Source organism: Dunckerocampus dactyliophorus, chromosome 4, assembly GCF_027744805.1.
Source record: "Dunckerocampus dactyliophorus isolate RoL2022-P2 chromosome 4, RoL_Ddac_1.1, whole genome shotgun sequence".
Lineage (NCBI taxonomy): Eukaryota > Metazoa > Chordata > Actinopteri > Syngnathiformes > Syngnathidae > Dunckerocampus > Dunckerocampus dactyliophorus.
In genome coordinates this window covers 16,862,961-16,885,505 of record NC_072822.1, presented here as the reverse complement: position 1 = coordinate 16,885,505, position 22,545 = coordinate 16,862,961, and the positions used below count along the sequence as shown (strand labels likewise).

General features: G+C 41.6%; 2 protein-coding genes and 1 long non-coding RNA gene across 8 annotated transcripts in view; 1 reads left to right on the top strand and 2 right to left on the bottom strand.

The window, feature by feature from the left end:
- sorbs3 (sorbin and SH3 domain containing 3) overlaps positions 1-13,804 on the bottom strand; it is a 33,509-nt gene extending 19,705 nt beyond the window's left edge. The window contains exons 1-4 of one of the 6 annotated variants that reach the window (XM_054773215.1): positions 13,718-13,782; positions 12,264-12,325; positions 12,063-12,172; positions 11,888-11,989 (exon numbers count right to left, since the gene is read on the bottom strand). In XM_054773215.1, the coding sequence (XP_054629190.1) occupies positions 11,888-11,989; positions 12,063-12,172; positions 12,264-12,325; positions 13,718-13,770 (327 nt within the window). In that variant the 5' untranslated portion in view covers positions 13,771-13,782. Of the gene's footprint in view, positions 1-7,370; positions 7,465-9,982; positions 10,077-11,615; positions 11,828-11,887; positions 11,990-12,062; positions 12,173-12,263; positions 12,326-13,717 lie in introns of those variants that run through there. The other 5 variants (XM_054773218.1, XM_054773216.1, XM_054773217.1 and 2 more) reach the window with 5 other exon arrangements.
- Positions 13,757-20,997, top strand: LOC129179683 (uncharacterized). Its single transcript, XR_008570032.1, has 3 exons — positions 13,757-13,981; positions 14,269-14,362; positions 14,450-20,997. It is a non-coding gene; the product is annotated as an uncharacterized LOC129179683 (long non-coding RNA).
- Positions 15,786-22,474, bottom strand: tcn2 (transcobalamin II). Its single transcript, XM_054773226.1, has 10 exons — positions 22,388-22,474; positions 22,070-22,137; positions 21,440-21,629; positions 20,743-20,912; positions 19,299-19,451; positions 18,999-19,171; positions 17,593-17,767; positions 17,331-17,511; positions 17,144-17,262; positions 15,786-16,115 (listed from the first exon to the last, which is right to left on the bottom strand). Exons 2-10 carry the CDS (start codon positions 22,125-22,127, stop codon positions 16,054-16,056), a joined length of 1,281 nt encoding a protein of 426 aa, XP_054629201.1. The 5' UTR covers positions 22,128-22,137; positions 22,388-22,474; the 3' UTR covers positions 15,786-16,053.
- Between the last annotated feature and the right edge of the window lie 71 nt (positions 22,475-22,545).

Here is a 22,545-nt window from a genome sequence, read left to right as displayed (position 1 = left end):
AATTTTCTAATATTAACAATGTCCATCCATCCATTCATCTGCTTGTCCTTAAGGGTGAGCTGGAGCCTGTCCCAGCAGACTTTGGGTACGAGGCACGGTACACCTTGGTCTGGTCACCAGCCAATCGCAGGGCACATATAGACTAACAACCACTCACACTTACAGACAAATTATAGCTTGCTTGGGCAAGCACAAGCCAACACTGAACTCTCAGTGAGCTTGTCACACAGTGAAATGAAAAAGGGTTTAATAGACAAAACGCTTACTCCAATCCTGGTGCCTACACAAGGCATGCTGGGAGTTCTTCCAGCTTCCCAGCATGCGTTGCAGCACTTGTTTTGTAAACATTGCTAAAGTTACATGTTTAGAGTTGACATAGCTGTTTTTTATTATTCTCCAATAGTGGCAGTAGTTTCCCTGTGTATATATTATCCGCCTGTTGCGTGTTAAGTTGCTGTGGGTTGGTTATGGACTTATTTCTTTTGTGACACCGCATGTTCTCTTTTGGTTCCTGCTTGCCCAAATAAAGAACAACTTCCTTTAAGCAAACTGAAGTGCCTCTGACCATTTCTTGTGCAACTCAAGAGAGGAGTACCCTAAGAAAACCCACGAAAGCACAAGGAGGACTCTCACACACACACACACACACACACACACACACACACACACACACACACACACACACACACACACACGCACACAGATGTTCCAATGGCTGATTGTGAGGCAGACATGCTAACCACTGGTTTTATATATATATATATATATATATATATATATATATATATATATATATATATATATACAGTATATATATATATATATATATATGCGTATGTGTATATATACACACACATACACCCTCTAGCAGCTGATAACTCATTTGTTTGTTTTTTCTTTGCAGCCCATTGAAGCCCATTGAAATGAATGATGACAGCCAGACTGAACTTTGAAGAAATTCATTGTAAAAAAGCGTGAATGCACGCAATATCAAGGGAATGGTTTCGTGATGTGTGCGATGTGTGTCAGCAGTATCTGGACCAGAACGGACGTCAGTTTGAGAACAGGCGGTGACAAAACAATAAAATTATGTTTGGAAATTTTATTACTGCTTGTAAATGTTTGTGTGTGTGTGATACACACGCACACACACACATACAGTATATGTTAGAGGTGTCAAGAGATCTCGTGTCACAAGATGCATTGTTTTGTGAAAAAAAATCGGACATTTTAACGCTATCAGCCAACACTAGAGTTGTCATGTATCATGCTTTACATCCAGACAAACTCGACAGTGTTGCATTACCCAAAGGAAAGTTAGCATCACTCACTTTTCCTTGTTGCTATGGAAAATTCCACCCACTACAATGACTGAGTCACATCTCTTCCCAGTCATACGTCACCAGTACAAGCTGGACTGACGGAGCAGGTCACCTACTGAAAACAGGATGTAGCTTCTAATCAATTGCTCCTCTAAAAAAAAAAGATTACGCTAGACTTTATTTCATCTTTAGAGAGGTTTTTGTAATGAAGCAGACAGGCTCGCATCTACAGTGACTAAATAGCCTATAGTAAGTTAACACAGTCAACAACTGAATGCTATGTTCTCATATGTTTTGTGATTAGCTGGAGTATAACATCATCCTACGTCTCCCCCATAATATATGCCATTTGACACCCACTCTTGGAAAACGCAGCACTGTGCTGCTTCTGAATAGTGACATTTCTGTCGGGCTGAGTCCAACATTTTCAGTCTTTGTCTGAATGTCATTAAACTGAGGTCAACACCCACAGAAAGAGTCTATAGAAGCCAACATCTTGATTGATAAGAGGACTTTTGGATCTTTGACTGTTCCTGTGCAAGTTATGCTGCTTGGTAAAAAAGTCCAGTTGTGTGGGACAGGACTGCTACTTGCTGAAATTTGCACTGATGAGTTTTCCACATGGAATTTGCAGCTGAACATCAGCGGCTTTAAGGATTGTGGTCAACACTGTGAAAAAAACGTAATGGACAGCATAGAACCCATGAGTCCAATGTTTTTCTTTCTAGACAACAATGTCACTCTATCAGGCTCATCATCGCTTAATAAACTGGGTTACATAACAGCGGGAACCGGATGATGTTTTTATAACATTTCTGTCCAGTGATGAAAAAAATGTCCTTTCATTGCCCAAAGCAATCACAGCCAGCTCATTATCTGTCCAATAGGAAACAATGCACACAAGCCACAAAATAATTCCTTAAAAGACAAGTAGTTTACAATGTGTCTAACACACTGGTCCTCATTTAAACCAGCATCACGCTTGGTAAACTGCAGCTAAAGGGCCCATGACCACATGAGTAATTTACTGGCATATGCAGCAAATAATGTCTGCACAAGGCTGGTTTGATTCAGAGCCCAGCACTGCTTTCGTTGACAAGTAGCAGAAGTAACATACCTTTTAAAGCTACACAAATACCGAACAATCACGTTTTGTGGAGTGTAACTCGCACTTAAACAATAGTTGTCAATTTAATTGGACGGCATTTGTTGCATTTGGACTCTATCAATGTCGGACATGACATGGCTAACTTCATGCCTTCATGCATTGTTAAGGTAATGTAATGCCACCGAGTGACCAGAATACTAAATCACTTGTATTTCAATATGTTTTGACTAATAATCGACCATAGTCTGCCACGAAACAGCGATCATTTGTTAACGACTGAATTTCTGAAAAAATGAGAAGTATCGAGGGAGCGTTAACTGAACCGTGATATTGCGAGGGACGACTGTAATGTAATGGCTGTAAATGACACTGCCGGCACTAAGCAAAGGCTCCTGGGCATGTGTGTGTGACTTGGGGCGTAACAAATTGGATGTTAGCCAGTATCCAAAACAAATTTGTCTCCCAACACAAAATGAGCATTGTGCAAAATATTGCTACGGTGTGACAAAATGGATGAGTCACCACGCTGCAACATATGGAAGGGGGGGGCGAAACATTTTCCAGCAAAGCCCACATATGGAAAAGTCAAAGGATGTAGGGGTCATTTTGATATTTCTTTATTTCGTAAAAAGTCTATTACACCGTTTTTTCCATTGCTGCTGTTGTCCTTTTTTAAAAAAAAATCATTTCTAATAAAAAGTAATCCCATAAAAATAAGTTGCGGGCCGCAAATGGCCCCCAGGGCTCACTTTGGACACACCTGACATATGGTAGCAGGAGAGAGGTTTAAAAGGCAGCAAAAATATTTGCATATGGCCTCATGCTGGCCCGTTTCCTTTCAGCCTTCTGCCCAAATATGGTTAATATATATGATAGAATAGAAATAAGCACATGCAAGTGAATTTGGCTCCAATGCTGAAAGTTCAAGTAGTACTGTATAGCGATAAATAAGCTGATGTCATAACATCCGCGTTTCATTTCTCCGGGGATCAGCATCCAGTGCTGCATGCATTCCCCTCATGAGCATGAATCAATCCTTCCTAATAAGGAAAAAACGCTGTCGATATCTTAAAAAAAAGACAGCCAAGTGTCTGGTTTTGCTGTGAATGTGCAGTGAATTCTTTTGGAATGACACAGTATCAAGAGCAGATGCAGAGGCTGGAGCACGTTAAACCCCTGCTAGGTGAAATGTCTATTATCGCACCTGGATCCATTTTGGGGATGAAAAAGAAACAGAGCCATAAAAGGTCCAGGTGCCACAACTGAAGATAAAATGAGACTCTTGAGATAGTGCTTGCAAGCCAAACCTCCTGCTTTCTATCTGTAGCTCGGTGGAATAGCATGCGTGGTGTTTCTCAGGGTAAATGAGGACATGCGAGATGAGAAACTTGGAAGATGTTGCTGCTGTCTATACGAAACTCATCCTGGCGCTTCAAACAATGAGCCAGATGTTAGGAAACTCTACAAAGGAGATCCATTCAAGTAATGCAATGGCAGATTTTTCTTTTTTTTTTTTTTAAATCACACATCTGCATTTTGACTCATAGGCAAAAACGTCTTCTCCTATTTAACAGCTGTGGAACAATTCTATTATTAGAAGCTGAGAAGTACTCAGCAGGTCAGTGGACTTTACCACACCCGTGTGATTCCAGTGAATGTGTTATCACAGCCGGGAAGTGCATCGCATCACTGATGTAATACTCCAAGCTATTGTGGGCACATGTATCTACTGTTTCTGTTTACTTTCACTGCAAACTACTCTGGTGATCCCTTCAGTGACCTCCTGTCATTACACTGTCCTAACTTGTCAAAATGACCACACAAAGTCTATTGAATGATATGCATGCCGCTCACGCTAGATCCTCTACAACCTGATGGTGCACTAATGGGAAAAAAACCCAAATAGTGGTCAGAGGGGGAATCATGTCCTCGATAAATCATCCACGCAGCTAAGGGATGATCTGAGCAGACACAATGACCCAAAGCTTTCAATGAGACAAATAAAACTGTCGCTTGAGCTCCATTTCTGAGCACAAAGTTAATCATTGACTTCATCAGGTGGCACTACTGCACACACCCTGATGAATGGAGGTCCTAATCCATGCTGTCCATAACAAACAGTATGTTTGCTTAGGGTGGAAACACTGCTTCCATACAGCATTGATAGGCATATAGTGAAAGCTTAACATTGTTGAATTACAACAATATTGAAGCAGGTACACGACTCTGCCAGCCTTATCACTTGTAAAATGTGAAAGTAAATGGAATGGTATGAAAATATCATTTTTATTAGTGAGCCTAATGTGGAAAAAAGTTTGCCAGGAAGCATAAAGACTGACCTCTGGAGCAATGTAAAACGGACGTGAGGTATGATGAGTCAAAAAGAACTTACTTATTGTTCCCCAACTTTTTACAAACATGATGACTTCTCAGGGCCCAAACTTATAAAAGTATCATGTATTGCTATAACATGGATGTACAGTACACATATAGAACAGTACACAGCCATCAAGCTATTACATGACTCTATTCAAATAGTGCAGCTTAAAAGCAGCGGTTTTAATCGTGAGGCGAGCCGGAAGACTTCGGCGAGGAGCACCTTGACAAAAATAAAGACAAAATGTTTTCAAACCTGCTAAGCTAACTTCAGTTCTATTTAAAGACACACCAAATAGATTTTATAGTTTTTAACAGAGTGAATCTGGGGTAAGCAGTAAACGCCACAAAATATGCTCCAGAAAATTTTTTTGGGGGGGAATAGAGGATATGTTATTGAGGCGGGAAGCTCATTGTGCCACAGCATTTTACTCTGACTGTCAGCAACCTGTTCCGTGAGCCATTTTGGCTCAATTCTAGTCAGAGATGAGTGCATCAGAGTTAGAAGAGAAGTGCCAATAAGACTTCATATATTTCTCTGACTCTCTCATCATCATACAACGATTAAGTGAAGCCTTGGCAGAAATAAATGTGACTTATCAAAATGATGGCACGGCAAATACGGTCCCTAAAAGCTCATGGCGCCGCTAGATACAAGAGCATATAGGCCAGTTTCTAAACACGTTCCAACCTCTGTTTCCTTGTAACTGAATTACTCTGTTGCAATAAGGCAGAAAGGTAAAGCTATCAAACCATCAGCATGAAAATGCTGCTGCAGTTGACCTTCCATGATTGTAGAACTGAAGAAATCCCACATTGAGACGATAATAATGAGCAGATTTGGTGACCACTCCAAACATATTAAATGAGTCAGGCAGTATTTACGTGAGGTGTGCAAGGTCCTGCAGGATGGATCATAAGCTGTGCTGCCCCTCTGCACATAACTAACACACACAGAGTCCATACAAGGACCTGCAGCTACAAGTTTATGATATGTTGTTATTGGGGGATTCGCTCATTTATCAGGAGGGGTGGATTTCACCTCCTTGTATGGTGCTTCTCCAGTGTGAGCCAGCAGGAGTGTTGTGTGTTTCTTGTCAATAGAGAAAAGCTAAGAGGTTCTAAATCAAAGGCAGAAAATAGTTGTGTAGTTTGTGTATTCAGGACAAGCACAATTGGAGTCCTGACCTGAAATTATTCAATAAACTACCCATCAGTCCATTTTCTATACCGCTTGTTTTTACGAGGGTCGCGGGTATGCTGGAGCCTATCCCAGAGGACTTTGGGTGAACACATACTTGTTTTTGGACTGTGGGAGGAAGCCAGACTCACGCACAGAGAGAACATGCACATCGAGATGCCCAAACAGGGATACGAATCCGGATATCCTGACTGTGCAGCAGACATGCTAACCATGTAAACATTTATGTTTTTGTTCATTTTCACGATTGGTGAGCTGCGATATGTTTCAGCTCACTTATGAATCTGAGCAGCAGAAGTGGTTTAGAATGAATGAATGATTACATTTTCCATCCATTTGTTATATAATTCATCCTATTCTGTATCATGGCAGGGGCTGGAACATATCCCAGCTAATTTGGGGTAAAAGGTGGACTATACCCCTTACTGATCATATATCAAATTGCAGAGTATTTGTGAGCAGCCCTTGAATCGAAATGAATCGCATGGCAACTGCAAACTGCTGTTATGTACGCTGCTACACCACAAATGACTTCTTCATCATTTCTCATGGCAAACTTCTCGTCATATTATGAGACAAGTGTGTCACAGGTAGAGGTATGGTGGAGGTCTGGTGCTTTGCCCAAGGGTACATTCAACACTGTCCTGTGTTCCCTCCCAAATAGATATTGAACCTGCATTCATTGACTTCAAAGAGTACCAAACACACCTCTAAATCAATTCATTAATCAATTCCATGTTGCAGCACTTCTTGTTCCAGCATGATGTGCCTCAAGCTCCAAGCAAGGTCCAGGCATGCTTACATGAGTATGGTGTAGAAGAACCTATGAGCGTTGACCTCACGCCCGTCAGAACAAAGATTGCGAGCCTGCAGGAGCCCCCTCAGTGACCTCTACTCTCACAAATGTTCTTTTGATTCCATAGGCGCACTCCCTGTAGGTGTAATGGCTAGGTGTCCCGATACTTTTTGTCAACACCCTCACTACACCTTGAGAAAAACATCACAAAACCTCATGGCTGTCATCTTGCATATTTAAAGCTGATGGCAACGCGGACCCCCAGTAACATTACAAAGGAAATCAGAGGTGGCTGTGGAAATGATTCTGACGGAGGCGGGGAGCCACAGGAGTGACACTTTAAGACCAGGAGCAGGATGTGAAAATGGGCTGTCTTGGACCTGCTTTTCCAATAACTAGCTGGCAGAGTAAAGAGGCTGACCAGACTTGTTTAAAAGTGGACTCCAACAGCACCCCAGTAGCCAGAGTAGGTGTTGCCACCCTACAGACAGGTTTCGCAACGCTAAACAGCGGCCAGCATCTTACAACATGCAACGTGTTTCTCCAGAAGAAAAAAAGTGCACTCACCTCCAGCGTACTCACGCCGCTGCAAGCCTTCCCTGCTCTGTCTATCTATTCGACCGTGTCACAACTCTAAAAGCTCTCTACCTCTCCCTCCCAGCCCTGGCCCTCCCTGCCTCTGCAGAAGACTTCCCAGATGACAAGCATCACCATAGCAACCACTTTGGCCCAGCTCAAAAGGCAGCCCGCTCCCGGCTTGTCGGTTCGGGGGCACCTCACTCTGTGAAGAAGCCCTATTGTTGAAAGAAGGTGCTGTTTTACGGCCTGAGGGTTAACCAAAGGGGAATGAAAATAGTTCATCACCTTCACCTCCCGGAGAGGGACTCCATGACACCCCCACTTAACTTTATCTGTCCCATGACTCCCTTGCCTTATATGTGTGTGTTAAAGTGGAGGATGGGAGTTCTTTCTCTTCTGCTGGCTCATTACTTACCAGCACATCAGCCACTCTTGATAGGGTGACGTCTCCCATGACCTCAAACAAACATGCTGTTAAACAAACAAAGACTGAATGATAGTTTGACCTACTCATGGCAAATTATAGAAGTGGCGTGTTTACAGATTCCAAATTCCTGATCTGAATGTACTTGGTAATACACACGTACAATGCTTGCCCAATCAAAACTAGGATTTCCAGTTCACCCACACGTCCTGCCAACAAAAGTGTGCTAAACTTGAAAACGAACACGCTGGCAGGCTTGCGTTAGCCCTCCGTGCTAGTTCTTAGCTTCATACGTCAGCCAAGGGAGCCAGTTGTCTGCCAGAATCTGTCTTCTCTTTCTCGGGTGCACGTTAATCTCTGGAGCAATAAACTAAAGACTTTCCGGAGACTTCTGTTAGTCGAAACATCGTCTGTGTATTATATTTGCTTCCAAGTTGAAAGTGAAGGGCTCAGCTCTTTTCAATAATTCAGCGGTCTGGCTCAGTTGTGCTCTTCGAGGCAGATATCCATTTACTCAGCCTTCCCTCCTCATGGGCTTGTTTTTGCCAAATATTGGAGCCATTCATCCTCACAGCCAAGCATGGCATTGCAGCTTTCAAGCCCCCCCAATAACATACCGTATATCCCACCATGAACAGACCTTCTCCCCACTGTGAGCATATCTAACACCCTGTCACTCCGCAGCTAAATGAGGTAATCACGCAAAAGGCGATTGGCACTTTGGCCCCAGATGCCACAACACATTCTTGTTCATGACAAATCTCTTTGTTTCCCCTTCCTTAGCATGAATTATGTACGCAACTTTACTTCCTAAATATATACGTGTTCCTCAAGAGCTCTCAGGTTGACCTCCAGCCTTCTGCAAGAGCCTCTTGTCTCTCATAAAGCTTTGAAAAAAGTCTTTGAGTGATGAACCAGAATCACCGCTGATTCCTAATCAAAGCAGTTAGCTTATGTTTTGTCTTTGGCACAGTCAGGAACATCTGATCAGCTGACCAGGATGAGCGGGAAGCTGCATAGGGAGGTAGCAGCTCAGAGAGGTAGGGCGGGGCTAGGTCATTGAGGGATATAAAAACATAAAAGAATTTAAAAATGAATCCTAAAACGTATGGGCAGGCAGTGGAGTGACGCTAAAATGTGGGAAATGTGCTCGTATTTACGGGAACCAGTTAAAAGACGTGCAGCGGTGTTTTGCACTAACTGAAGACACTCCGAGTGTCTTCAGCAGGCTGCAACAGAGGAGAAGACAATGCATCACGTGATTCATGGCTCACACACTTGTGAATTTTGCCATTCAGCTCCTTAATGGAGAACACCAAGTTGTGCAAGTTCTGAAACAATGAACGGTTGGACATGTGCATTTAAGTTTAGAGAAGGTCAAATTACACTCACCTGTCAAGGTTATACAAGTAATCCCTCGTTTATCGCAGTTAATTGGGTCCAGACCCGTCCGTGATAAGTGAATTTCCGCGGAGTAGGATTACTTATTTATAAATGGAATATTTTCATACTTTCAAAGCGAGCTGACCTGAATACAGGTTTTAACATGAAATAACAATAATAATAATAGTTACCTTTACACTCATCCATCCATCCATCCATTTTGTATGCCGCTTCTCCTCATTAGGGTCACGGGGAATAATAATAACATAATAATCATAACAATAACAATAACAATAGTAACAACTGTTGTGGCTATATAATCCAGCTAAAACTCAACTCTGAACCCCCGACGTCATTTCCTGTCCGCATGTCCAGAACACATTTATTATTGTGCCAGTTGTGAGATAATTCAAACTTGCAATAAAAGCCTGTTGCTCCTCCGGTGCTTGTATGTTTCACCTACTGACACCTAGTGACCAGTGCAGAATATCACAATTTGAATGCGCCTTGTTAATGCCTTCATTTAGCTTTTTTATGTTTGACAATGCTTAGTTTAGGCATACTTTTCTAATAGGCATACTAATAGGCTGTATTCAATACAAAACAATTTGATTTATTAAGTCATATAATTTTGAAATACCGTCAAAGAGTAAAACCACAAATTTCAAACCGTGATTTGGCAAGGGACGACTGTCATGCATGTTAGGATTGAAATTTCACCTGAAAGCCTAACTTTTTGGAAGTATTGTATATATTTTGTATATCGACTAGATTGAAATTGGACTGTTTTTACTTTTAAATAAGAAACATCTGCGATTGGCTGGTGACCAGTCCAGGGCGTACCCGCGTTTCGGCCAAGGTCAGCTGGGACAGGCTCCAGCATACCCCTGCAGTAGTGAAGACAAGTGGCATAGACAATGGATGGATGGATAAAGAAACATGTACGACCTCAAAAGTCAACCATCACAGAGAGAACCACCAAGACAAGTGCGTCATACACCTGATGAGAAATCCACAAAGTACCACTGTTACTCAAACCACAAAAATATCTTCCAAATCTTCACCAAATATAATAATGGTTGAGGTTGTGTGCTGGAAGATGTCAACCATTCACTTCGGGTGGGAGAAAAGCTCAAAATGGCACAAAAGCCTAAATAAAATCACACAGATCCTCACCATTCTGTGTGATTGGTGCCATCATGTGGCATCCCAACACAAAGGTTGTTGGACTTTGCATAGTCATGAAAATACATCTCATCTTTGCACTTCCCTGCTTATAAACTACACACTTTGACTTTGAATTCAGATATTTCATCTTGCTTAGATTTTGCAGCTTGTGCAAGTGGCTCTCCCTTTCCACTCCTTCCATCATCCTTTTATATCTGTGTACCTTCCCAAATAAGCAAATCCCAATCAGGTGCGCTCACGGGTTGAAGGAGGAGCACAACTTTCTTTGCCATGAAACACGTGCTGTTTGTTGTGAATGCAGTTTTACACTGACGCAAACTACAGCCACAATAACAAACAGCTAAAAACTGAGCATTATTATGTCTGTAAAGGTGAAACAAATGAACTTTGGACTCTGATTCCAGTGATGGGCCCAGTCCACAATGTATGTGGAGTCCATGATAAGCTCCTTCTCGTAGATATCTACTACGTAAAAGATTGAATTTAAGAGGGGTGATCAGGGTGTTTCTTAGTTGGATCACTAACAGGTTTTAAGCTGCAAAGGCCGACCAATTTCTTCTCATGAGGTTCATTCCAAGCCTGTAATGCACAGATTACAGCAGGTGATTACACCTTTGCAAAATAAAAATTATGTAATCAAAAGAATCCCAAGCCATAATCACGAGATGAAAGTATGACATCACCTGAGAGAGTCCACAGGTACAGAAACATCCTCGGGACAGCTACCAAAGGTTAGAAATGACTGCGTACGTGTTATTTGTGTTACAGGTTGTGATCGGAGGTAGCACTGCAGGAATGTAAGTAAGAGTACAACCATCCGTTCCTTCTTTATACCGCTTGTCCTGAGTATAAACATGTACACGTTATTTAATTTGGCACCCAATGTCCTCATTCATGCATGTCCCGCAACTGTCCTTATAAAGCCTCAGGAGGCAGCCGGGCCAAAATGATCACCGTTAAGGCCTGAAAATGAATGTAGCAGACGTCATCTTATGAAGCTTTCACACAGAGCCCTGATGATTAACATCAGAAGCTTCCTCATATGAATCATTCACTGACAATTGTTCAACTCTTAACTGTGTTTTGAGTAAAAGTGGTAAAACTGTCCAATAAAAGACAGTGCAGTGATAATGAGGCTCGTCCTGATAAAATATCCGTGGATTTGTTTCCCTATCCGACATAACAATGTCATCCTTTGGACTTTCTGTCCCTTATGAGTCCAGCTGTGCAGTACTTACAGAAGGGTGCAGGCTGCGCGTCTCCTCAGTGCAGAAGCGTGAAGGAAGTGAACGGAAGAAGAGCAGGAGGGAGGGAGGGAAGCACTGCTGCCTTTCTCTCTCTCTCTTGTTCTCTTTCTCCAACCAACAGCGTCTTTATCTGATGTTGAAGCCTCTAGCGTGGCTCTGAAAGGTGGAGCGGGCGGGCGGGCGGGCATGTGTGTATACAGCTTATGTTTGTATGTGTGAGAGTGAGCACACACTTTAGAGCTCATCAGGGAGACGGCACTCACTAATAGTTTCCATCCACAGCTGGAAGTAATAAGAGCTTCCCATTCAGGCCATTCAAGCTCTGTGGTACCGCCTTTCCATGCCAGACAAGATGAGGTTGCTTTCTGTGAACTGAGTGACATGTCATGTAATTGCATGGTCGACTCAATATGTACTGTATGACAGGGGTGTCCAAACCTTTTCCACCGTGGGCCACATACAGAAAAATGAAGGGATGCAGGGGACCACCTTTATATATTGTATTCTGTGCAGATGCCAATGTAGGTCACCACTGTATGTTGAGCTATCTGAACAAAACATTGTTATATTTGACAATGCTCTCTACCGCTGGTATATGAGATCCATTTGGCAAATTTCAACTTGTCATAGCTTTCTCACCTGCAGTGTTGCGGCGTCTGTCTCTGCATTTTGGAGGGAGGCTTCCTGAGATGAACACCCCACTGCAAACAACACATGCATGCACATGTTAAAGCCTACACACACAAACGCTGGAGGGCCTCAGGGAGGTGCCAGTGTTTCCATGCGGTGTTCCAGGAGTGGATCTGCAGCAAATCCAAAAGTGAAGCTCTTACAGCTGTACTTTGCTGGCTTCATGGTGTTATCAAAGCAGATCATCTGAACTTGTCAAACTACACAGACCTGTAAAGCTTCTGTGTAAAGTCCATGAGAAGTTCACTGTCTTAATCCTGCTCACATGTTGGCTCCTTAATTCTCTGAAGCATGGACGCTGAGAACAGCAGCTTCTATCACTTCTCTCTGCCTTCAAAGATAAGTATTTAATAGCTTTCTTATAGGAATAACAGGCATCTTTTTATGTTTGTGTAGTTTCATTTTAAAGCCATGGGGTGTCGCCAAAACCCTAAATACCTTTCCTATGAGAATAACATATCGCTCATATCGATGCAGAAAACATTTACGGTAGTGTGGCACAAAAATGATTTCGTTTGCGTCATGCCTACATCTCACAACAATTCAGTGTAGAAGAAGAAGCAAGAAGCAGACCATTCTGTCTCACGAAGGCCACAAAGTGTGGTTTCCTTAGGGGGCCTAAAGCAAGATGCTGTTTCAGGGGTTTCTAGTTTGTCAGTCTACGCTGATTCTTAACCCCTAGATCAGGGGGGTCCAAACTTTTTCCAGCAAGGGTCACAATGAAAAATTAAAGGATGCAAGGGCCGCTTTGCTGTATCTCACTTTTGTAATATAGGTGAAAAAGCCTATTATTAGTTTGAACTTCAGTTGTTGCTCTTTTTTTCTTTCATTTTTTTTTGCTGTTTTTTTTTTTTCATTTTCCAAATATCTCAACTTTCTTCTTAAATAATCTTCGTAAATGTTCTTTTTGGAATATTATGATGTTATTCCCCACACTATTTAGATTTTATTCCTATAATATTATAACTTTTACCCCAACTTAATTTTACAAAAATGTGTTGTTTGGTTTCATAATATGTTCTTGCTTCATAATAGGTTTATGCTTCTCATAATATTGTGACTTTTAAAAAGTAACGTATTTTTCTTTAATATTTCACCTCTATGCTATTAAAATGGCATTATTTTTCTTTATATTACGAGTTTATTCTCGTCTTCTCGTCACTTCTTTACTGTAATATTATCTCGTAAAATTTTCAAACTCTTTCAACTTTCCTCTTGTAAATTTTCTTCCCATAACATAACATCACTTTATTCTCGTAACATAACATTTTCCGCAACATAATTTTCCAAATGGACAACTTTATTCATTGTTTTGTTTGTTTTTTAAAGTCATTTTTCTTCAATATTTCAACTTTATGCTACAACAAATTATTTTTCCTCACAAAATTACGGCAATCACTTACCGGAAATGACGATGTATTATATATCCGCTTCCTCTTCTTCTTCTGCATCCCATAGACCTGCATCTCCTTTTTAATTTTGAAGTGCAGCAGTTCGAGTTAGTCCCTCCCTTCTGGTATGTAAGCACGATAGCAATTATTGAGGGTGTTTTTCAGAACGTAACTGGGTCCATTGCTGCACACTCACCGTTTTGTGCAAGGTCGCTAGACCGTCCACTCGGCATCCACTTCCGAAGTATGCCCTGCGCGGGTTTGGCCGCCATGATGGTGAGCAGAATCCAGCAACATTGAATTGTAAACATGTTCTCGGCACACAAAAGACAAGATTTGTCATTTTTCAAGTTCCCCCCAAAACAAAGACAGCAATGTGTCATGAAAATTTTGTAAATTTCTAACACTGGTTGTTGTAAATAAACAGGACAGTGGCCATAACTTAAAGCAGGGGTCACCAACCTGTAGATTGTTAGCTACTGGTCGACCTTTGAGACTTTGCCGGTCCATTGCAAGAATATTAGAAAAAAAAGTATTATTACATCAGTGCCCTCCCCTCCTAGAGAGTGACCAACAGCTCTCCAGGCATGCAACCCGCAAGCTCTAGCCAGGATCCCAGTCCCCAAAACCCGACCGGTGGTATCCGAGGGAGAGAGAGTGAGTGCCAGACGTGCCTGTGTACACATCAGTAGTTTTTGCACGTTCATATGACTCAAAATCTGCCTTTTCTACCTCAAAATTAAGGCACAAATATAACTCCATAGATGTGCAACTCCAAAAAAATCTTCCAGCTGCGGCTCATGAGGGCTGGGTTGACCAGTCTCTCTCTCCTCACCATCGCTCGCCCACGACAAGCCAACAAGCCGAGTTGTATTGCGAGTTGTAGCCCACGCCACAAGCCTGACCCCGACGAAGATCCACAAAAGCAGGTATGGCCAAATTGTGGCTTGGGGGCCATCCGTGGAGCGTGGCATTGTCATTGCATCACTGCAGAAACAAAATAACATTTAAAGAACAGCAAAAATGGTAAAAATAGAGGAAAAGACAATGAGAAAAAGCTGAAATGTTGACACCAACGCCCAATAATATTACAAAGCAATGTATCACTTTTTACTTGACTTTCTACAAAATAAATCAATACATACATATACATATAAATTAATTAATTATGTTCAGTAAATAACACAGTGTATATCTTTATTTTATACTCGGCTCAGAGCAAGTGAATCAATTGTACACTGTTGTGCACCTAGCCCCGCCCAGCGCTCTTGCTCACCATCATGGCGGAAATTTTGCTGCATGGCATACTACACTCTATTCCATTCATTTGCCGCCGATGGGCAGACCTGTTCAAGTCTAGTATCCTTGGTTTGGGGCGTGTTGTGTTTGTGTAATAACCAGGAAATGGCTGCATTTAGCTGTACTTGTCAGTGTTAAATCATTTATGCACTCAATTTGTGGGAACGCTTTAAATGAAACACAGCCAAAATCTTTACGTTTAGTCACGACAGAGGGACTTTAAAATAACATATTTAAATTACTCGAGGTAAAAAAGACAAACAGGGTGTACCCCGTCTCTTGCCCGAAGTCAGCTGGGATAGGCTCCACCGTACCCCCGTGACCTTAGTGAGGATAAGCCGCACAGACGATGGATGGAAAAAAAGGCAAACATGCAGTACATTTTTTCTGCTAAATGAAAGAACAAATACCTTTAGAAGGAAAGAGATCATGATTGACACACATTATTTCCAGGGTTTTGCGGGCCACATAAAATGACGTGGCAGGCCACATCTGGCCTCTATACATCTATGACGTATAAAAGCAAGGCTCTATGTCTGTAGATGCTCAGTCAGGTTGAATCAAGGCAACTGGACTCTTCTTGTTGGTTGAAGGCGTTCCAAAAAATCATTTACAACTGAAGAAGCCTTTTGGATTAAAAGTGAAACGTCTTCAACCAACACTCGGTACACTCGGTACGCAAAAAATCATTCCATATGGCATAACACAACCAAAATTATGAGCAAAAATGAGAAACATTTTCCTGAAAGGACAAAAAGCCCCGAGGATTAAAAGGCAACACTACATGAACATTCCCATTTTATTGAACAACCACCTATTTTTAAAGAATGCATAATAAATCTCCCTTTTAAATGACCACAGTCTGTTCAACAACACATATCTATCTCTCATACCTATTAGCAATGCAACAGTAAGGAAGAAGCATTAGAAACATTCACAGATTAAATCAACAATTGACATAACATCATCGTTTAAAAACAATTAAGGGCTGAAAGAAATCAAAGGTGTTTGCTTTGGTCCAAATTGATCACTAGTGATTGATGGCACCTTTAAAAGCTTGTGTTTTTGATGGTTATCTTTTGATCGACTTCTATTTTGAAATCACGGATGCCTGAAACAACACAGAAACAACATGAAACTGAGACGTTATGCAAATAAACCACATGTGCATGTTTGATGCTGTGTGTGAGTGTGTGAATATGTATGTGTACGTTGAATATGTATGTGTTAGGGATGCTCGATCAGGGTTTTATGCAGTTGATTGCGATACCGATCATCCCTGAGTGAAATTGGCTGATACCAATACTGATTACATGGATTAACTGTAAAGTTTTCTATTTATTGGTGATGGGTGCTATTGGCCATGGGTGCCGTATAAGGGGGAAAAGTTAGGACAATTCCAAGGCCACCTGACGGCCAAAAAAAAGGTAATTATTAAAAAATAAAAAGGAGGGGCCATGGTGATATTTTTTTCATGGGGCCCGGAAATCCTGGCTGCACCCCCGCTATTGGCTATTACCTGCTATATTATAAAAAAAAGCAACCATAAATTCACCTTAATTAAGACAAAAACATATTTTGCTTACTTCTTTAAGAGAATAGTGATGGACATTTTGGTTTAGAGAGCTGGTTCTCTTGGCTCGGCTGACTAAAAAGAGCCAGCTCTTTTGGCTCCCAAGTGACTCCTGTTTTTGGTGTCTTAAATTAATTTATGACCAAATGATGTGATTTGTGTAAATTACCAATGTAAAAAAATACATGATATCAAATGTTTATTAAATAAATGGATGTATTTAGCCTCAATGAAGAGCTACACAAATATATTATAATATAATGTTATATTATAAAAACAAAGACCAATCTCAATAGACAAATTAAGTCAAAATAGGTCAAATCTCTTCATGCAAATTTCTCACGAATGAATCGGCTCTGAGAGCACCACAGCGTGTGCTAAACCCCGCAAGGCGCTACACTGCACACAGAAAGGCAAAAAGCTGCAACAGTACGAGCCAGAGGTGATCGGCATTGAAAGGCGTTTATCGGCATATGCCGATCACATACTTTTCAACGGAAATCGTCCGACACTGATGAGAGGCCGATGGATCGGAGCATCCCTAGTATGTATACGTGTGTTTTCACCTTGAGTGAGAGCCGTGTCACCAGAGGAGAGGTGCCAGTATCTGCGGTCGCTCTGTCTGGCCCGCTCTCCATTCACCACACTTAAGAACGGCCCCCACAGGCTTGATTCCTGCTCAAACCTGCCACACGTACGCTTTTTAAGAATACCGTGAAAACCTGCTCAGAGTATCTGATCACATGAACTTACGTGAAGCCAACGTTTTTTCCCTTGAGGAGCTGGAGGGCCTCCAACAGAGAGCTTCCCTTTGGTACATTCAGGGAATAAACAGCAGATGACCCGCTGGATGTCACCACTTCCACCATCACGGCCACTTTGGTGTCACTGGGCAGAACTACCACAGGGTCGGTGGGCTCAAGAACCAAATTGTCTGTGTGTAGACATGCGCAAAGAGTGACAATGCCGACACAAACCTAACATCACGCGTTGTAAAGAACAATAGTCTGCATACTGTCTTCATTGAGGCACTCCTTGCTTTGGACTGCCAAGTAGGATTTCTGCTGGAGAGCTGGCAGGACCTGAGATATGGCCATGGGGTTGTGGTACGTGTTGCCTCTGGCATCCCTCCTCATGGCCTCCATTGGAGCAGCACACTCTGACACCTGGCTGCCCATCGCCAGTAAAGCCTGGACGGAATATTTCATGTGTATTATTTGAGATTTGAGTGGATGATCAGCAAACGTGCTACAATAGAACCTTTAAAGTTCAAGGAGAATGAAGTGTTTCCCTTTGGATATGAAGGAAACTGAAATACGCCCTTTCTCCTAAACCCTAGGTTCCCAAGGTGGGGTGCGCATACCCCCAGGGGTATGGCGTTCCAATCCACGCACGGCGCAGTGGTGAAAACCCGTTGGTTGGCTGTATTTCTGTTTTATCACGGTGGGAGACGTTCCCCTTCAATTTAGTACTAAATTAATATGCAAACTTGGTTGCCACAGCCATCGTGAGGGGACAAAAAAAGCAAATGTCAATTCAACCCATTCAATGACAAGGATGCCAACATCAAACTGAAATAAATGATATTTAGGATGAGTGCTTATCTATTTATCAGCGCTCATGTGAAACTTGATCAAAATGTGACCATGCAAAATACACATTTTTGACCCACAATTACTATAAAATTAATTAACCAATGAATTATGTTCAATATTTCAAGTTAATTAAGACAAAAAGGTTTATGGTATTTTAAGTGTCCAGGAGTAGGGGGTACATGGCTTCATGTCAAATGTCAGAAGTGGTACGTGGCTGTGAAAAGCTTAGGAACCACAGTCCTTAATATTTGACACAGTTTATGATCACGAATGACTTTCTGTAACTGTACTCAGCGGTTTAATTTGTTCATGTGTAATTGCACATTTACTGCTGACCATTGCACATATAGTTGTTGTTGCACACGACTTCACACAAACAGTTGATTTATGTTTAATTGTTGCATAGTGTATATTTGTAAAGTGTTATTCACATGCTGCTGTTTAAAAAACACCTTGATGTTGTGTGATTTCATCTGTGCCAGGGTCTAACTATTTGTCCAAGTACTACAAAGCCTATTTTCAGATTTTGTAACTTTGTTAATTGTGACGCAGGTGTGAAATGACGTTAGCCATCAATACATGACAAAAAAAAAGAGACCTCCGCATTAAATTTGACAGCAGGTAACGACAACGTTAATGCATTTTTTTCCCTCATGTTCTTCCTAGTTGAGGTTGTTCCTTTTTTGCTTAAAAAAGTACAACAAAAAGGCAAAGTTGAGCTGCGGCTGTGTGCCATATGCTGGCAGAAATTAAGATTTTGGGACTTTAGAGGCATTTCCCCCCCCCAAAAAAAATATCTGTGTAATTCATCTTAAATCACTCTTACTTGTACGGCAAGGCCAGTGCTGAACTCATTGCCAATATGACCATCGGGCCTTCGAGATGCCAAGAGCTTCTGCTTGATCTTGGTCAGGGCCGTCTCAAGCTCAGCAGCATTGTGATCATGGGATCCAGCATTCTTCACACACTGCAGGGCCATTGCCGCCATTGCATAGGTATCTATAAAAGCAGTACGTAAAGCATAAAAGTAACTGTTGATGGAAGAATCAGACAACTGTTAAACATTTGAATAAGTCCCTTGCATCATAACAACTGATCAGCAGGCATCCAAGAAGGTTTTACCCACCGATGCTGTCTGTGTCTCCATGTGTGAAATATTCATTTTCTACTGCCTTGATGAGTTTGTTGGCGACGTGGTTGTTGACCCTGATGCCGCTCACGCACAGAGCGAGCACACCCAGCGAGTACTGGTAATAGTTGGTCAAAGGACGTTGGCTGACTGCGTGAAGACAAGAAGACATAAAAGCATATATCATGCAGTCACGTGAAATAGTTAGGCTGACTGTGAAGGACATGTTAGTGCTCCAAATGCTTGTCAGTCTTTTCACATATGTTGTGGCAACTTTTGGAATTTCAAGTCACTCCGACCTAACGGTTAAACTTTGGGATTTAATATAACACTACCATCTGGTATATTTGTAATTTGCTTTTAAAAGCGCATGCACAGTAGGTGTGCATGTTTAGTCACATTTTCATCCTTAAGTGAGGAGAGGTTCAGGAGTAGAAGAGTCCGAATATTTTCACATACAGTTGTCCCTCACCACTTTGCACTTCAAATTTCGTGACTTCCCTCTATCATCATCCATCCATTTTCTATGCCGCTTCTCCTCATTGCTGGATGCTGGAGCCTATCCCAGCTGACTTCGGGCGACAGGTGGGGTACACCCTCGACTGGTCGCCTGCATGCATGTTTTTGGAATGTAGAAGGAAGCCGGAGTACGCGGAGAAAACCCACACACGGGGAGAACATGCAAACTCCACACAGAAATGCCCAACGGAGATTCGAACCCAGATTCTTCCCGATCTCCAGACTGTGACTGTGTGTCCAACATGCTAACCACTAGACCACCGTTCCCTCTATCACAGTTTTTCAAAAATACATTACTTCATCAATCATGCTATTTTGTGGTTGAATACATAAAATATATGCGTAAATATATGCATGTTTAAGCAAGTGTTGCATATTTTTTGCCTATATTAAGTTTGTTATATGTTAAGTTTATATATGTTATATATGTTATAAAAACATATATGTTTATATACGTTAAGCCTGTATTTTTCAAGTAAAAAAAAATGGCTAAATTAACTAAAATACAAAAATATAAGGCATCCAAAATACGCATTGAAAGATGTTGATATGTAGTATTCTACACTTGGTCACTAGGTGTCAGTAATGTTCGATGAGACACACAAGCGTCAGACTGGATCGTCGGAACGGCCGCTACTGTTACGCTACTGTTGTGGCTGTAATCCACACTAAACTGAAACTCAACTCTGAATCCCCCAAAGTCACTTCCTGTCGGAATACAAGTGTAAAGGTGACTAGAGAAGTGTATTTCTTGTCTAGAGGCCTCTAATAATGTTAAAAGGCGTATTTAGAAGGTGGTAAACAGGTTTTCCATGCTCTACGAAAACTGTGAATGATCTAGAAATGGTATAGTAGTGTTTTCCACTTTTCCATTAAACAGGCGGTCATTCATATTCTCCTTCAGAACTAATTGAAAACTTACAGGAAATGTATTCTTTCTCTTGCTCCATCTGCTTCTTGAGGTGCGTCAGCAGCGTCTCACTCTTGTCACCAACAGTGAAGTGGATTGTGTTGAGATCATAACACGATGACTTCAGGGCCAGCGTGTATAACGCCAAGCGTCCGACCATGGGCTGGCTGACAGCGAGGGCGCTGAAGAAAATAAAGTTAATGGCAATGAGATTCAGGGCAGTAAGACATTTTGTTCCAGTGGGTGTTGACACATGCTCTCATTTATAACCGGATAGGTCAACGAGAGTTGTGGTTGGGCACTCTCAGGAAAAACACGGCCCCTAGTGGTTTTGGCAGAGAATTGCAAGTGACACGCTCAACCCCCGCCGAAGATCAGGCATTTAATGCCGTAAGGACACACGCATGAGTTTCACACTAACAGCTGAGTAATTTTAAAGCACGTGCGTAGGTAGATAAAGCTTGTGAATGCTGACCACTCATGATATTTTAAATGTAGCTACTGCCATCTTGTGGAGTTAATAAAAACTACATCACTAGGTGGCCTACAGCCACAGCTGTTAATGCCAACGTTTTTGGACCTGGCACTACTCATAGAGTTTTTGCTTTTGTAGACCACACACCTGCCAAGTATAAGAAAACTCAGGGGTTAATAGAGGCATTAAAGGCAGCATTATGCAGACAAAATCCTGACAAATTTGACTTTTTACCTTTGAATGTCATTGTGGAAATGATTTTTCAGTCTGTTCAGGTGTTGCCCTTCTTTGGCGAGGTTGTGGGTTTCTGAGAGCCGTAATGCCAAGTGGACACTGGGATTGGGGAGTCCTTCCTGTCCCTCCAGAGAACGAAGAAGATCCTTATTCAGTGAAAGCAGCAGCTCACTGTTTGATCCAGAAGGATCTGGGTGAAAAAACGGGAAAACAACTGTATTTCAGAACACATTCATAACAGCAGTTCAGACAAAGCAGCTTGCTGACACCCACGTGAACATGAAGTGATGCAAGGCCAAGAATTGCCCCATCAGCAGAAACATCCGTAGGAAGCAAAGGCATGGAGAATTACTCATTTATCTATAAACATTATAGGTTACTTAATATTGTCAAATATTTTTTCTCTGTTCTGGAAAGGGTGGACAACAAAGTATTTTATAAAATAAATTGCAAAATCTGTGAATGCCCCGAACAAATGACTCAGTTTGTTTTTAACCTGGATTCTTTCCAGAGGTCACGCACCTCTGGCAAATTCAGTCTGGTTTTCAGCAGCTGAACAAAGGTCATAAAACTATGTTAAAATACTTTGCTTTACTATTCTTAAGACGTGTGTGTATATATAATACTTACCACATGGTAAACTAGAGGCAAAAGCCAGCAGTCCGGACAGAAAAACTAGATGATACATTCTGGATTACCTTAAAAAAAAGAAAAAGTGGTTAGTATATAATCCTATGGTGAAAGAAAAATAATACTGTTTTGGGGGTACGCATTCTAATCGCATGTAAACATTAAATATACAGCAATAGATACAAAACTACTGAAATAGCTAAGATACAAAACTGAGGTAGTGACGTCATGTGAGTATATGCCTGTTGATCAAATGTTTTTATTGTAAAACGTTTGTGAGCGTTTAACATTTGACAATAAAAAAGTCATTGTTGTTACCTCTTGACAGCGTCAGTCCAGCCCAGCACTGAGACGAATAGTAACTAGGCAGAGACGACAAACCCTTAAAATTTCCATGTCACATGACCTGTCATCTGAGACGACAGAGCACCGCCCACACAGGAAGTTCTTACCAATCACCCGGAAATTGGGATAAA